The sequence below is a fragment of the Notamacropus eugenii genome, chromosome 3, assembly GCF_028372415.1.
Source record: "Notamacropus eugenii isolate mMacEug1 chromosome 3, mMacEug1.pri_v2, whole genome shotgun sequence".
In the NCBI taxonomy this organism is placed as follows: domain Eukaryota; kingdom Metazoa; phylum Chordata; class Mammalia; order Diprotodontia; family Macropodidae; genus Notamacropus; species Notamacropus eugenii.
Window position 1 is genome coordinate 615,639 of NC_092874.1, and position 16,810 is coordinate 632,448.

Sequence of the window (16,810 nt, forward strand, 5' to 3'; positions counted from 1 at the left end):
AGCTCTTTCCTCCCCAGATGAGGACGGACTGGGCATCAGCATCATCGGCATGGGCGTGGGGGCTGACGCAGGGCTGGAGAAGCTGGGGATCTTTGTTAAGACGGTGACGGACGGCGGGGCAGCCCAGCTGGATGGTCGGTAAGCTGCCCCATTCTCAATCTGTCTTCAGAATCCTGACTCCCCTGGACAGAGTCTATGGTCTGTCTTGTGACTGGGGGCTCCCTGAAGTGGAAGGAGGGCTGGCAAGGGGCTGCCCCTCAGGATGGTGCGTGTGTGTGCTTGCAAGTATGTGTGTGCATGCGAGTGTGTGAGTGTATGTGTGTGTGCATGTGTGAGTACATGTGTACATGCAAGTGTGTGTGTGTGTGCGCGCACATGCATGTGTCCAAAGGTATGTTTTCCTCAGTTTTCCACACCTGCTTGACTTCTCTGATGGACCAGTGATGTTGCTGGTGTGGAGAGTCCCTCCAGGGATGCAGGTGGCGGCCAGGCCAGGTCCTCCTAAGACCGGTGTTTTGACATGCTCACCCCTTTGGAGCTGTGAAGGATTGGCTGTGCTTTCCTGGGCCCAGGCCCTTTCCTGGGTTCTTTGCCCGGGGCCCTTGTTTCTGGGCTCAGACTTCTCAGGACATCAGTTTTGTGCCTAGGACTTTGGGGTATTTAGCAGCCTGCCCCAGGCCCCAGATAGTCTCTAGCTCCACCCTTGAAGAATGACTTGGGCACCATCTTCCTGAGGCTGTCTTTGGTCCTCTTGGGGCAAAATTCTTTTTTTAAAAATGTATATAATTTGTTTATTTTTCAAATTTCAACATTCACTTCCACAAGAATTTGAATTCAAAATTTTCTCCCGGATATCTCCCCACCCCCCACCCCAGGACAGCATGTGCCCCATCCACCCCTTCCTCCAGTCTGTCCTTCCTTCTCTTACAACCCCCTTCTTCCATCTCCCTCCCCTTTATTTTCCTCTAGGGCAAAATAGATTTCTATACCCCATTGCCTGTACTTCTTATTTCCCAGGTGCATGCTAAAACAATTCTTAACATTCATTTTTAAAGCTTTGAGTTTCCTATTCTCTCCCTCCCTCCCTCCCCATCCACCCTCATTGAGAAAGGAAGGAATTCAGTATAGATCAGCCATGTGTAGCAAAACACTCCGTAACAGTCACGTTGTGAAAGACCAACCACATTCCCTCTCTCCTGTCCTGCCCTCCGTTTATTCCATCCTCTCCCTTGACCTGTCCTCCCACAGGCGTGTTTGCTTTTGATTATCCCTTTCCCCAATTTGCTGTCCCTTCTATTATTTTCCCTCTCCTATCCCCTCCCCCCTGCCTTCCTGCAGGGGAAAATAGATTTCCATCCTCAGATGAGTGTGTATTATTCTCTCATTAAGCTGAATCCTGTGAGAATAAGGCTCATTTTATTCCTTTTCATCTCCCCTCTCTTCCCCTCCATTGTAAAAGCTCTTGCCTCTTTTATGTGAGATGATTTGCTATTTCTTTCTTGCAATATATTCCACTCAACAATAAATTTTATTTTTTAGGTATTCTCCTTTCATATTCAGCTCACTCTGTGCCCTCTGTCTATGTATATACATACATACACCCATATACATATACATACCTACACATATACATATACATGTATAATATACACATACATACCCATACACGCCTACATAGGTGTGTGTATATACATATGTGTGTGTGTGTGTACCCATGCATGTATGTGTGTATATTACCCTAATACTGAAAAAGGTCTCATGAGTTGCAAATACCATCTTTCCACGTAGGAATGTAAACAGTTCAACTTTAATGAGAGAAGGCTTCTCTTTCCTGTTTATCTTTTCATGTTTCTCTTGATTCTTGTATTTGAAAGTCAAATTTTCTATCCACCTCTGGTCTTTTCAGCAGGAATGCTTGGAAGTCCTTTATTTCATTGAAATTTTCATTCTTTCACCCTGAAGTATTATACTCAATTTTGCTGGGTAGGTGATTCTCAGTTTTAATCATACCTACTTTGATCTCTGGAATATCATATTCCACGCCCTTCGATCCCTTAGTGTTACTTAGCTTCTGCTGCTAGATCTTGTGTTATCCTGATTGTATTTCCATAATACTTGAGTTGTTTCTTTCTGGTTGCTTGTAATATTTTCTCTTTGACTGGGGAACTCTGAAACTTGGCTATAATGTTCCTAGGAGTTTTCCTTTTGGGGTCTCTTTGACGAGATGATCAATGAATCCTTTCCATTTCTATTTTACAGTCTGGTTCTAGAATATCAGAGCAGTTTTCCTTCCTAATTTTTTGGAATGATGTCTAGGCTCTTTTTTTGATTATGCTTTAGACCAATAATTTTTAAATTATCTGTCCTGGATGTGTTTTCCAGGTCAGTTGTTTTCCCAGTGAGATATTTTACATTATCTTCTATTTTTTCATTATTTTGGTTTTGTTTTATAATTTCTAGGTTTCTCATAATGTAATTAGCTTTTCATCTGCTCCATTCTAATTTTTAAAGAACTATTTTCTTCAGTGAGGTTTTGGACCTCCTTTTCCATTTGGCTAGTTCTGCTTTTTAAAGCATTCTTCTCCTCTTTGGCTTTTTGGACCTCTTTTGCCATTTGGGTTAGTCTGTTTTTAAAGGTGTTAAAGCGTTTTTTGGGTCTTCTTTAGCAGGCTGTTGACTTGCTTTTCATCATTTTCTTGCATCTCTCTCATTTCTCTTCCCAATTTTTCCTTCACCTTTCTTACTTGATTTTCAAAATCCTTTTTGAGCTCTTCCATGGTATGAGACCATTGCATAATTTTTTTTTGGTGGGCTTTGGACATAGGAGCTTTGACCTTGCTGTCTTATTCCATTTGTATGCTTTGCTCTTCCTCATCTGAAAGGATTGAAGAAAATAACCTTCTGTAGTCTTCTTTTTTCCCCTTTTTTGGGCATTTTCCCAGCCAGTTACTTGACTTTCAAGTCCTTTGTCAAGTAGAGGTTATACTACCCCAGGCTACAGAGGTTCTGTGCAGCTGTTCTCCGAGACATCTCTGGGGCCCTGTAAGTTCTCAGTTTCTCCAAAGTGATATAATCATGGGAGAGCAGTTTGCTCCTCTCATGGTCTGGGCTCTAGTCTGTGAGCAACCACAAGCACTCTTTTCTGCCCTGAAACTGCAAGTAAGCTTCCCTCTCCACAACGGCCACCAACTCCACCATGCCAGCACTCCTTGTAACCCCAGGACCACCACTCAGGACAGAGACCTGGATCAGTTACTGGATTCCCCCAGGGTCTGTAGGCTGAGAGCTCCAGAAATGGCCACTACTGAGGTAGTGGCTGCAGCCTTCCTGGGGCTGGGGCTGGGGCTGGGGCTAGGGTCAGACCATGCTTCCCTCTCACCCAGGTGAGAGAGCTTTCTCACTGACCTTTGAAGCTGTCTTTGGTGTTTGTGGATTGAGAAATCTGGAAACCATGGCAGCTGCCTAGGATTCCATGCCCTGAAGCCTGCTCCAGTCCCATCTGTGCCAACATGGCCCAAGCTGGGCTGCACTCCACTCCAAGTCCAGTGCAATAGACCCTTCCTGTCATCCTTCCAGGTTGTCTTGCGCTGCAAATCTTTCATTCTGTCATTTTGTGGCTTCTGCTGCTCTAGAATTTGTTTAGAGGTCATTTTTTACAGCTATTTTAAGGACTTTGGGGGTAGAGCTCAAGCAAGTCCATGCTTCTACTCCACCGTCTTAAGCATTGAGCAAAAGTCTTGAGAATTACTTCCTTCTTTGCTGAGATCTCTGCTCTTAGCACCAGAAGCCCTGTCTTGGAGCCTCAGCTCTGAGACTTCACTGACATCAGTTTGCCCTTCTGTAAAATGGGAACAGTAACTCTCTTGCTCCCACCTCAGAGTTATTTAGTCAAGATTGCCAGGCCTATACCCCACTGGTACAACTAGGGTTCAGTGTGGGGATGAGTCTGGGACAGACACAGGCTAGGTGTGGGGAGAGAGATGACATCTGCTCATGTCCAGTGAAAGATGCACAGCAGTGGGGGCCAGGAGGCCAGGGAGTTTCTGCCGGTGGCTAATTCATTTTCAGTATAAGAATAATTGTAGCCCAAGAGCTTTCTAGACCCTGTACCAGCAAGCGTGAGGCTCTGTGGGTGGCTACATGGGGGCTCAGGACAGTTCTGTGGGTGGTTCTGTGGGCAGTTCCCTGGGTGGCTCTGTGGGCAGCTCCATGGGCAGCTCCATGAGTATAGGTAGCCCAAGGGTGGGGGGAGCTGTGAGCCTCTGTCCCAGCTTCGCCCCCAGCTGGAGGCAGAGCTGACTGTCATTGTACTTTCTCTGCTCCCTGGGGAACCGGGCTAGCTGGCCTCATTCCTGCTCAGCTCCCAGGTAACCTGTTCCCTCCCATTGTGCCCTGGAACCTCCCTCTCCCTCCACCTTCTGTGGGAGATGAGCCACCCTTTTGGTCCCGGCCAGGTACCCCTCTGCAGACCTGCTAGTTCCCACCTCCTCCTCTCTCGTGAGCTGCTAGGACCTAACACTGCCAGACACAGGGGCTTACATCTTGATGGGGATGAGGAGTGGGGTACAGCCACAGGGCTGGTGAGTGGAATCCAAGGGCCTTCAATGGGGCGGGGGAGCTACTTGAGGCCAGACCCGTGCTGGATCTCAGTGACTGTGGTGTAGCCTCTCTAGGAGCCGACGGTCTCCAGACTGCGTCTCCATGGGGGAGCTTTCCGGGGGGCTGAAGGCCCTGGAGTGGTTCCACTGGGGCTTCAGGGGTGTATCCCTTTCCCCCAGGATGCCTGGCCACCCCGGGGTAGCCCCATCTCCATGGCAGTTGCTCCCCTGATTGATGATCTGAGGCCCAAGCTGGAGGCAGATTGGTGGTCTGACCTCCTGGGTCTGTCTCTCTGTTGGTGACAGTCGGTCAGCAGTTGTTACTGGGAGGAATGAGCCCCATCTCCACAATGGCTTCTCCACTCACTGGGGGCCATGGGGCTGGACTCAAGTTCTGACCCTCTGGTTTCCCTGGGCTTCCTTGATAGGCTGGAGGCAATGCCTGGCCCGGAATCCTGACTCCCAGGATGCCATGGAGGGGGACTGCTGCCTTTGCTGAGAACAGAAAAGGACAGACACAACAGACCCAGACCCCAAGCCTGATGCTCGGGGCCCCAGGTTCAGCTTAGTGAATGCATAATACCCATTCTTGGGTGAACAAGCCCTGGACATAGCTGGAAAAGACGTTTGCATCAAGGTCTTCTGACACCCAAGGCCCCACTCTTTCCAGGGTGTCATGGGAGAAAACTCCCATTACCACCGGTCTGGGTTAGGTGGGCTCCATCCCTGGCCATAAGCCTGTCATCCCAAGGTTTTCTCAATCATGCCAGCCATCCACTTCTCAAACTTGTCCTTTTCTCCTGGTGCACTTGCCTGTAGTGTCTGTGGGGTCATCACTTTCTTGCCCAAGACTGCCTTGTTGAGTGCTGCCTGTGCCACCCTCCCCCATGGGCTCTCCCTGATGGGCAACATCCATCTATAACGGAGGCAGTCTCTGTCCTCAGACAAGCAGCAGCTGCTTCTTCAGGGTGCAGGTCCCTTTTCTTGGGGAAGAACCTGTGACTACCTGTTAGGCTCAGACCAAGGGACTTCTCCCCTTCCTCCTCTGGCTCTGGTCTTTCATTCATCCTCTCCCTGCTGGGCTTAGGTTACAGTTCTCCTTGGTCTTATCTGGCCTATAACAGATGTCTCTGTTTGCATGCAAACCCTTCTCCTTTTTTTTTAAAGGAAAACTTCATTCTGCCCAGCACCCTAGGGAGAGTGTTTGGCACTCCGCAAGCATAGATACCTGGCTGTCTGAGTACAGAGCCCTGCCTCCTCCCCCAGTATGAAGCCCTGACCCTGCCCCAGCATGTGCAGCCCTGCCCCCCCCAGCACAAAACCTTGCCCCCCCCCCCCCAGCACTCAGCCCTGGCCCCCATCAGAACATAGCCCTGACCCTCCCCAGCATGCAGCCCTGACCCCCCAGCATGCAGCCCTGCCTCCCACCCAGCATGCAGCCCTGACATCCCCCAGCATGCAGCCCTGCCCCCCTAGCACGTAACCCTGGCTGTGAGTTATTATCCATCTCTCCCGCTCTCCAACCTCCCTGGGGAGAGATCACTAGTCTTCGAGTCCCTGGGGAGCTGCTGCTTGAGCCTTGGACTCCACCTCGATTCCTTTTTACTTGTCTTAATGCTTTGTTAGTTTTCTTACCAGCTGCCTTATCTCTGAATCCCACCTATGAAAAACTATTATTCTGTTTTGCAAGGATGTGGCAAGAGCGGGCATCGATGGCCTGCACTTGCATGCACAGACATGCTTATACTTTGGCCATTTTGCAAGGAGAGGAAGGAGGGAATCAGCATTTCCATGGTGCCTGCTCTGAGCTGGGCACTGTGGGCACTGTGCCAAGCACTTACAGATGTGATCTCATTTGTAGGTGGTATAGTGGACAGGAGGTGGGGGGGTGGGGGCGGCCAAGTGGCGTGATGGATAAGGTGCCAGATCTGGAGTCAGTGAGACCTGAGTTCTAACAGAGCCTCAGATACTTACTAGCTGTGAGAACCTGGGCAAGTCACTTCACCCTGCCTGCCTCAGTTTCCTCACTTCCTTCCTCCTATCCCCCCAGCTTGTAGCAAGGATCAATTGAAATGAGGTTTGTAAAGGGCTTAGCGCAGTGGGCACAGTATACATTATTTTCATTATTGTCTTTCTCAGATGGTCACTAAAAATAAGCAGCAGCAAGTGACTGGGTCTAAATCTTCTGATCCCCCACATTTAAAGCTACGAATGTGATCTCCTGGCAGGCCTGACTCTTGGCCAGTGGAAATGGTGCCTCCAATGACGTTTCTGGTGGCTTCTTCCTGTAGTAAAGGCGAATATCCCTCCCCTGTTGGTTTGATGGACTTTTCTCAGTCAATTCTGGAACAAGGCAGAAAGCCAGATGAACCCTGCTGTCTCCTCTACTTTAAAAATGAGCTGTTTAGACCGACTCCACTTCTGCCAAGGAAAATAACACGTTCTGGCTTTTCTGTGCTTGTTTTGAAAGGATCCAGGTCAATGACCAGATTGTAGAGGTGGATGGCATCAGCCTGGTGGGAGTCACTCAGAACTTTGCTGCCACAGTCCTCCGGAACACCAAGGGCACTGTCAGGTGAGCACCTCCCACAGGCCCTAAATGCACTCATCCTTCCACGATGAGCTCCCTATTCTGGGTCCCTGACTGGACCTGGAATGCCAGACCTTAGGATTCCCTGCCCACAGTTGATTCTGTAGATAACGAAGGACCAGCGTCAGCCACGGTCCTTCCTGGTCTGTGATGGACATGCCTGGGAAGTTATGACACCTTTTGACTTTCAATTTGACTTTCAATGTTGACCGGGCAGTGTGGTGAGCGGGCAGCACAGTCCAGTCAGTGAGAGCCCTTGGAGGCCTCGGGTCACTGTACTACATGGGGGTTACACACCCAGCTAGTAACCCCTGTGGGATCTCCCACATTGTACCTTCCACCCCTCTCTTGCCCTCAGCCCCCAGATACCCCTGTACCCTTGGCCTGTTTGACAGCATGGTGCATTAGAGCCTAGCGACCCCCTCTTTTGGGTGACTGGGTGGGGACCGTATGCATGCTCCCTGGCCTTCCCACAGGTTTGTGATTGGGAGAGAAAAGCCAGGACAAGTGAGTGAGGTGGCACAGCTGATCAGTCAGACCCTGGAGCAGGAGAGGCGTCAGCGGGAGCTCCTGGAGCAGCATTATGGTCAGTACGATGCGGACGACGATGAGGTGAGCCTGATTTCAGATACTTTGGATTTTCTCAGTTAATAAGCATTTAAAAAAAAAATCCATTCTTTCCACTCCCTCCTTCTCCATTTATCAAAAACAGAGCAAGCCACATCAGTCCTCAGTGCATGGCGGGAGTCTGACCAACCCCCTCCTGCCTTGGCCATGTCTCCAAACTCCTGCTCTGTGTCTCTTCATCTCTGCATTTGAAATGTGTCCCCTCCTGTTTTGTCTCTGCACCTGGCCACACTCACATGGTTTCCCAGTTGTCCTCTCCATGGTTGTCATCCCTGTAGGTGCTGATCTCCTGGGTCTGCCTGCTTCACTCTGCACCTGGTCATGAGGGCCTTTGGGGTTCAGCCATTCCCCGTGGGTGGGCATGCCCATGAGTCTTTCTGCCATGAGCGTGTGTCTGTCCTCATAGACCCTTTGTCTTTCATTGGATTCCTTCAGGGAATGGGATCAGTGGTCAAAGGGTACGCATGTTTTTGCAGCTTCTGGAGAGTAGTTCCTGATGGCTTTCCAGAAGGGAAATTCTGCAAAGTCACTGCCCCATAGCAGGATCTCAGCCCCTCCAGAATTTCTCCTTTTCCTCTTTTGTCTCTTTACCAGCTTTTTGGATGGGCAATGGCATCTCCAGGGGCTTTGTAATCTGCATTTCTCCCATTCCTAGTGATGTACAATGGCTTTTGCGTGCCTGTAGTCAGCTTGGTTCTCTCCCTTGGAAAACCACCCATTCTCACTGGCCGTTTATGTGTGGGGGGATGGCTGTGTTCTAAAAATGAGAACCAGTTACTTGTGTATTTTGGTAGGGAGATCTGTCAGAGGAAGTTCCTCTAGATACTGGCCTCCCTACTAAGTCTTCCTGTATCAGATTTGTTTGTGCAAAACTGTCATCAAACTTGTCTGTCTTCTCCCTGGTGACTGCTCCTCTTGTCTTTGGTGTGGCCATGAGCTCTTTGCTGCTCCACAGAGTCACTGATAGTGTCTGCCAGCCTCTCATGCCTCAGTGTTCAGGTTCCTTCCCCTACATGAGTGAAGCAAAGGCACCAGGCCAGCCCACAGTGCCTGGCAATTGTTGGCTTACTGGGTTGTCCCTCCTCTCCTTGAGCCACCCTCATAAGCCCTGTGAGCCACCCAGCAGCCTCCTCTAACAAAGCTGTCACCTGCTACCTTATGGGGCCCCTTTGTGTCCCCAACTCCTTCTCATCCTGCCTCCCAAATCATCTCTGCAGCACTCAGCTGCAATCCCCTGTGGGGTTCACAGAGCCTCCCAGGGACCGATGTGCTGCTCTGGGAGCTTGCCACACTGGAGTGGGGGGGCAGATGGGTGGGCAGCCCAGCAGGATGGCACATCGACAGCATACTTGGCCTGAACCAGTGGGGCAGGAGAAGCTGTTGAGAGCTCTCTGTGGTCCAGGCTTCTCCCTGCCCAGGACATGTCACCTGCATCGACATGACCCCAGGGACTCTGGAGGGAGTTGGAGCTAGGGATTTATTGCCTGGTGACTGGGTCCATGACGCTGCTGGGGACACGAGACTACAGACAAGGACCATCCCTGGAGCTGGAGTGAGGGGTCCCTGATGGCAGCCCCACTGGGGGCTGGTCTCCAGACAGGGCCCCTGCACAAGCTGGGCACAGAGCTATGGACAAGGCTGTCCTGGAAGCCTCCATTGTGCTCTCCCCATTACCCCACACTGTCACTCCAATATGGTCCCCACAGTCGTGTGTGGCATGAAACCAGGCCCTCAGCTAAGTTTCAGTGTGTTTTGAAAAGCAAACTGAAGGTGATACAAGCTTGGGATTTCATTGATGTGATTGTTTTTGGACATGTTTGTGTTGGTTGTTGATTGTTATGTATGAAAAGTTCCATCAGCTGAATCCACCCTTGCCCTTCATTTTCCAGATGAACAGACTGAGAGGCCTTTCCTGAAGGCATTTGGGGCCAGCCCCTCAGGCCTGGGTTCCCCCCCTGCCCTGGGCTGCCTTTTTCTGTTTGATTTCAGATTGCAGGGAACCAGGAGACACTGTCAATACTGCTCTCATCCCAGTGTTATCAGTGTGAGTGCCAATAGGCACATCTGTTGTCTAGATTGAACCCTGGATCTGACTCCTGTTGCTGACCCCTGTGGAGCCTGGGCTAATCACGGCCCTCCTCTGTGACACAAGGGTCCCCTCCAGGGTCCTTACATCCAGGACCTCCTGTCATTCCTGTTCACTTTTTATATTAATTTAAGAAAACTGTAGGAATCTCAGGAAGAAATCTTGGAATTTTCTGTGTAAAAAGCTAAAGTAATAGATCACAAAATTTTTTTTTCAACAACTTCTTTAACCTTCAGCAAGGTTATTTTTTTTTAATTTGGTATTTTATTTCCCCCTAATTACATGTAAAAACAATTTTCAATGTTCATTTTTAATATTGAGTTCCAAATTCTCTCCCTCCCTCCCTCCCCTCATCATTGAGAAGGCAAACATTTTGATACAGGTTATGCATGTGTAGTCATGCAAGAAGTCCATGTAGTCCGTGTTAGTCATGTTATAAAGGAAAACAGACCAAAATAAAAACCCAAGAAAAAAGTTTCAAAAGTCTGCTCTGATCTGTATTCAAGCACCATCAGTTCTTTCTGTGGGAATGAAGCTCCTTTTCTCTCATAAGGCCTTTAGCGTCATCTGGGATTGTTGCATTGGTGAGAACAGCCAAGTCATTCACAGCTGATCCTCATACAGTATTGCTGTTACTGTTCTACTCATTTCACTTTGCACCAGTTCCTGTAAGTCCAGGCTTTTCTGAGAGCATCTAGCTGATTATTTTTTTTATGACGTGGTCGTATTCCATCACAATCATATCCCACAAGTTGGTCAGCCATTCCCCAATTCATGGACATCCCTGCAAGATGCAGTTGTTTGCCACCTTCAGAAAAGAGCTGCTATCAACATTTGGGCATAGTTTCAAATTGATCTTCAGAATGGTTGAACCAGGTCACAACTCTACCAAGAGTGCGTTAGTGTCTCAATTTTCCCACATCCCCTCCAACATTAGTCATTTTCTTTTTCTTTCCCATTAGCCAATCTATTAGGTGTGAGGTAGTACCTCAGAATTCTTTTAATTTGTATTTCTCCAGTCAATAGTGATTTAGATCATTGTTTTTCATATGGCTATAGATAATTTTGATTAGTTTATCTGAAAACTGACTTCATGTTTTTTGATCATTTGTCTGTTGGGGAATGGCTCTTTTTTTGAATATGACTCATTTCTCCACGTATTTGAGAAATGAGACCTTTATCTGAGAAACTTGCTTCAAAATTTTTTTTCATAGTTTTGATTGCTAACTGCATCTCTCCATCCTAACCCCTCTCCTGTTTATTCTATTTTCTCTCCTTTTACCCTTTCAGTCCCTCTTTAAAAGTGTTATGCCTCTGACTGTTGTCTCCCCCAATCCACCCTCCCTCCTATGAATCTTTCCCTCCTGTTTTCTTATTTTCTTCCCCTCCTACTTTTCTATAGGGTAAGACAGATTTTTAGATTCAACTGAGTGTGTATGTTATTTCCTCTTTGAGCCCATTCTGATGAGAGTAAGATTCAAGTGTTCCCTGCCACCTCTCCTATCTTCCCCTCCACTGTAAAAGCTCTTTGTTGCCTCTTCTATGGAAGTCTACCTCTCCCTTTCCCTTTCTCCCAGTGCATTTCTTTTTTTATCCCATAGTTTTATTTTTTAGATGTCATCTCATTGTATTCAATTAACATCTATGCCCTCTGTCTATATATATATATATATATATATATATATATATATATATATATATATATATATATATATATATATATATATATATATATATATATATATATATATTCCTTCTAACTCTCCTAATAATAAGAAAGTTCTTATGAGTTACAGGTATCTTGTAGGAATGTAAACAATTTAACCTTATTAAATCCCTTATGATTACTTTTCCTATTTACATTTTTATGCTTGTCTTGAGTCTTGTGTTTGGAAGTCAGATTTTCTTTTCAGCTCTGATGTTTTCATCAGGAATGTTTGAAATTAAAAGCCAATTCCTGATCCTCTCCTCTTCCTCCACCACACCACCTTAGATGAACAACAGTAACTGTGAACTGGGATAGAGATGATGTAGAAGGTCACCATTCACTCTAGAAATCTAAAAGTCAGTTTAACCTTTTTGTCAATCATAGACAAACTCGTTTACCTTTGATTTAAATTCCTCAACAAATTCAAATTTCAGATTCAAATTCCTCAACATTGCCACCACCACGACCACAAAAAAAAGATTCTTCATAATTTGTTTCATTGTTTGGCCACTCGGTATTTTTACTTTTAGAGACTAAGCTTTATTGATACCTTTTGTTTTTATATAACCTCAATTTCCTGCTATATCCTTTCTCCTATTCCCAGAAAGCCATTCCATATAACAAAGATTTTAATCAATAATTTTCAAAGGTCCTTCAGACTTTCTTCATGAGCAAGAGGGCATTTTTGTGGTGCTGGCCCACTACTGTCAGTATGAGGTTAAAGAGTATAGGAAATGAAATCATTCAGCTAGAAATTCTCATTCTGAAGTGCCTTCTAGAGGGAGGAGTGTCCCTCAGAATCAGCAGTGAAATCATGAGCTTTTTTACGTGGAAAAAACCCAACCTGAAATATGGGAGAAGAAAACTGAGAAGAAAATGTGCGGTTTCAGGGAACATAACTTATTCAAGATTAAAAAAGATAAAATGATCTCAAAAATTCCTTTTAAATAAAAATAACTTTCAAAGAAGAAAAAGGTAAATGATTAAATTTGTTTGTGCCAAATGGTCACTTGCACTTTGCAATTAGTCATGTTTCCACTTGTCGTTCTCCTTTGTTCCCCTTAATTTTTAAAAATTTTTATTCTGAGTTCCAAATTCTCGCCCTCCCTCCATCCCTTCCCCCACCCATTGAGAAGGCAAAAAACACAATAGCTATTATACATATAAAACCATACAAAACATATTTCTACATTAGCCATGTTGCAAATACTAAAAAAAGTAAAAGCTCCTTTTTTCAATCTGCACTCAGAGTCCATTATTTCTCTCTCTGATGGTAGATCGCGTTTGTCATCATGAGTGCTTTGGAATTGTCACGGATGATTGTCTTGATCAGAGCAGCTGAATCTTTCATGGTTGTTCATCACACAGTGTTGCTGCTACTGCATACGCTGTTTTCCTGGTTCCGTTCACTTCACGTTACAGCAGTTCGTATAAATCTTCCTAGGTTTTTCTGAAACCATCCCACTCATCATTTCTTATAGCATAATAGTGTTCCAGCACAATTGTTTACCACAGCTTGTCCAGTCATTCTCCAATTGATGGGCATTCTCTCAATTTCCAATTCTTTTCCAGCACAAAAAAAACTACTGTAAATATTTTGTACAAATAAGTTCTTTTCCCTTTTCATTGATCTCTTTGGGATATAGATCTAGTAGTGGTATAGCTGGATCAAAGAGTATGCACAGTTTTATAGCCCGTTGGACATAGTTGCAAACTGCTCTCCAGAATGGTCGGATCATTTTACAACTTCACCAACAATGCATCCATGTCCCTGATTTTCCACATCCCCTCCAAAATTTATCATTTTCTTTTCCTGTCATATTAGCCACTCTGATAGGTATGAGATGGTACCTCAGAGTTGTTTTAATTTGCATTTCTCTGATCATTAGTGATTTAAAGCATATGATTATTGATAGCATTGATTTCTTCTTCTGAAAATCATCTGTTCATATGCTTTAACCATTTTTCATTTGAATGGCTCTCATTTTTATAAATTTGATTCAGTTTTCTATCTCTCTCTACATATATATATTCATATATACATATTTATACATACACATACATACCATGCACATACACACATAATTTGAGAAGTGAGGCTTTTATGAGATAAACTTTAAAACTTTTTAAAAAGTTTTCCCAGTTTTCTGATTTCCTTGTACTGCATTGGTTTTGTTTGCACAAAAGCTTTTTAACTTACAGCAATCAAAATTATCCATTTTACCTCCTGTGATCCTCTCTATCTCTAGTTTAGTTATAAACTATTCCATGTTCCCCTAATTTACTTATGAATCACCCTTTATGTCTAAATCATGTACTAGCTTTGACCTTATCTTGGTGTATGGTGTGAGATGTCAGTTCTATCTAGTTTCTGTCAAACTGCTTTCCAGTTCTCCCATTCCCCTCCCCTCCTCCCCCCCAGTTTTTGTCAAGTAGTGATTTTTGTCCCAAGAGCTTGGATCTTTGGGTTTATAAAACATTAGATTACTTTGGCCGTTTGCTACTGTGTCTTGTGTACCTAATCCATCCCATGAATCCACCACTCTATTTCTTATTTAAATATTTTTACTTCTATTTCTGAAATTGATTTTTAAATTTTTTATTTTTATTCATTTTTATTTTCCCCCCTGTTACTTGTAAAAATAATTTTTAAAATTTGTTTTTAAAAAATTTCTGAGTCAGAACCACATTGTTTATAATACAGTTTGAGACTTGGGATGGCTCGGCCATCCTTCTTCTGTTTTTTTATTTGCTAATTGCTTTGATATTCTTGACCTTTTGTTCTTCCAGGTGAATTTTGTTATTATTTTTTCTAGTGCTATGAAGTAATTTTTGGTAGTTTGATTGGTATGGCACTGAAGAAGTAAATTAACTTAGGTAGAATTGTCATTTTTTATTATATTGGCTTAGCCTACCTATGAGCAATTGATACTTTCCAATTGTTTAGATCTGACTTTGTGTGAAAAGTGTTTTGTAACTGTGTTCATATAGTTCCTGGGTTTGTCTTGGCAGGTAGATTTTCAAGTCTTTTATATTATCTAAAGTGCTTTTCAATGGAATTTCTCTTTCTATCTCTTGCTGCTGGACTTTGTTGGTAATATATAGAAATGCTGATGATTTATGGGGATTTATTTTGTATCCTGCAACTTTGCTAAAGTTGTTAATTATTTCCAGTAATTTTTTAGCTGATTAACTAAAACTACCATCTTATCATCTGTTTTTGTTTTGTTTCCTTGTTGGCTGCTCTTATTCCTCCAGTTTCTTTTTCATCTCTTTTTGCTAATGCTGACATTTCTAGTACAGTATTGAATGGTAGTGGTGACAATGGACATCCTTGCTTCTCACGTGATCTTGTGGGTAGGGCTTCTAGCTTATCCCTATTACAGACAATAGGTGCTGATGTTTTTAGATAGACACTGCTTCTCAATTCGAGGAAAGCTCCAGCTTTTCCTACGCTCTTGTGTTTTTAATAGGAATTGATGTCGTATTTTATCAAAGGATTTTTCTGCATCCCTTCAAATAATCATGATTTCTGTTCATTTTGTCATTGATATCATCACTTATATTTGATAGTTTCCTAATGTCGAACCAGCCTTCATTCTTGGCGTAAATCCCAACCTGGTCATGATTCTTGTGATAGATTGCTGTAATCTCCTTGTTAGTATTTTCATTTTTTTCATTAATATTCATTAGGGAAATTGGTTTATAGTTTTCTTTTTCTGTCTTGGCTCTTCCTGGTTTAGGTCTGAGTGCCGTATTTGTCTCACAAAGGGAGTTTAGTAGGACTCCATCTATTTTCCCAAATAGTTTGTGTAGTATTGGAATTAATTGTTATATAAATGTTTGGCAAAATTCAGTTTGGCAAATGTTTGGCCCTGGGAACTTTTTCTTAGAGAGTTCTTTGAGAGTTTGTTAATTTTTTCCCCTAAGATTCTGTTATTTAAGTATTCTATTTCATTTTCTACTAATCTGAGCAATTCATATTTTTGTAATTACTTATCCATTTTGCTTAGATTTTCAGATTTATTGGCATGTAATTGAGCAAAATAGCTCCTAATAATTGTTTTAATTTCCTCTTCTTTGGTGGTGAATTCTTCCTTTTCACTTTTGATATTGATAATTTGATTTTCTTCTTTCCTTCTTTAAAATCAGATTAACCACTTTTTATAATTGGTTTTTTCCCCCCATAAAATCAGCTTCTAGTTTTGTTCATTAGTTCAGTGCTTTCAATTTTATTAATCTGTCCTTTGATTTTCAGGATTTCCAATTTGGTGTTTAATTGGGGATTTTTAACTTGTTCTTTTATTAGCTTTTTAGTTACTTGTCCAATTCATTGAGTTGTTCTTTCTCTATTTTATTGATGTAAGAATTTAGAGAGAGAAATTTTTCCCTAAGAACTGCTTTGGTTGCATCCCATAATGTTGATATGTTGTCCCATTGTTGTCATTTTCTTTAACGAAGTTACTGTTTTCTATGATTTGTTCTTTGATCCACTCATTCTTTAGGAATATATGTATGTATATATATATATATAAATATATGTTTTAGTTTCCAATTAAGTTTTAGTCTATGTTTCTACAACCCTTTATTGAATATAATTTTTACTGCATCATGCTCTGAAAAGGGTGCATTCATTATTTCTACTTTTCTGTATGTCTCTCTATCAATGTGTACTTAGGTTTGTAGCATTTTCTTTGTGTGCACGTGTATGAGTACAAGTGTGTGTGATATGTACATGTGTGTATAAGTATGCTTGCATAGGTATGTGTGTGCTTACATGTGTGTATATGTGTGTGTTCTTGCATGTACATGTGTGTCTGTATGGATGTCTGCATGTGTGTGAGTACAAGTATGTGAATGTGTATATATGTGAGTGTATGAGTGTGTGCTTCTATCTATGTATATTGTGTGCCTATGTGTGTTGTGTTTGTGTTTGTACCACTGTGTTTATGTGTGTATGTGAGTATGTGCACATGTACTCTGTGTATACGTGAGCATGTGTAGAAGTGTGCTTGTGAGCACCCATGTGTGTGACATGAATCAGCTGCAGCCCAGGCTGCATACAGGGCCAGGCAAGGTCTGACTCTGTCAGAGAGCACGTTGAGGGTGGGGTGGGCAGACAGACAGGTAGGAGGCCATGGCTTTGTTGTCCTGAAAAGCCCCCACTCCCAAGGTCCTCCCTGGGCCTACCTTTGCTTATC

At 43.9% G+C, this 16,810-nt stretch overlaps 1 protein-coding gene across 7 annotated transcripts in view; it reads left to right on the top strand.

Moving 5' to 3' along the window:
- Window positions 1-16,810, top strand: part of PPP1R9A (protein phosphatase 1 regulatory subunit 9A) — an 82,230-nt gene that overhangs the window by 42,288 nt on the left and 23,132 nt on the right. For all 7 annotated transcript variants that reach the window (XR_011976462.1, XR_011976461.1, XR_011976463.1 and 4 more), the window contains exons 4-6: window positions 18-138; window positions 7,069-7,173; window positions 7,665-7,800. Coding sequence is in view for 4 of the 7 variants with exons in the window: in XM_072650733.1 (XP_072506834.1) it covers window positions 18-138; window positions 7,069-7,173; window positions 7,665-7,800 (362 nt within the window). In the remaining 3 variants the exon portion in view is untranslated. The remainder of the gene's footprint in view (window positions 1-17; window positions 139-7,068; window positions 7,174-7,664; window positions 7,801-16,810) is intronic.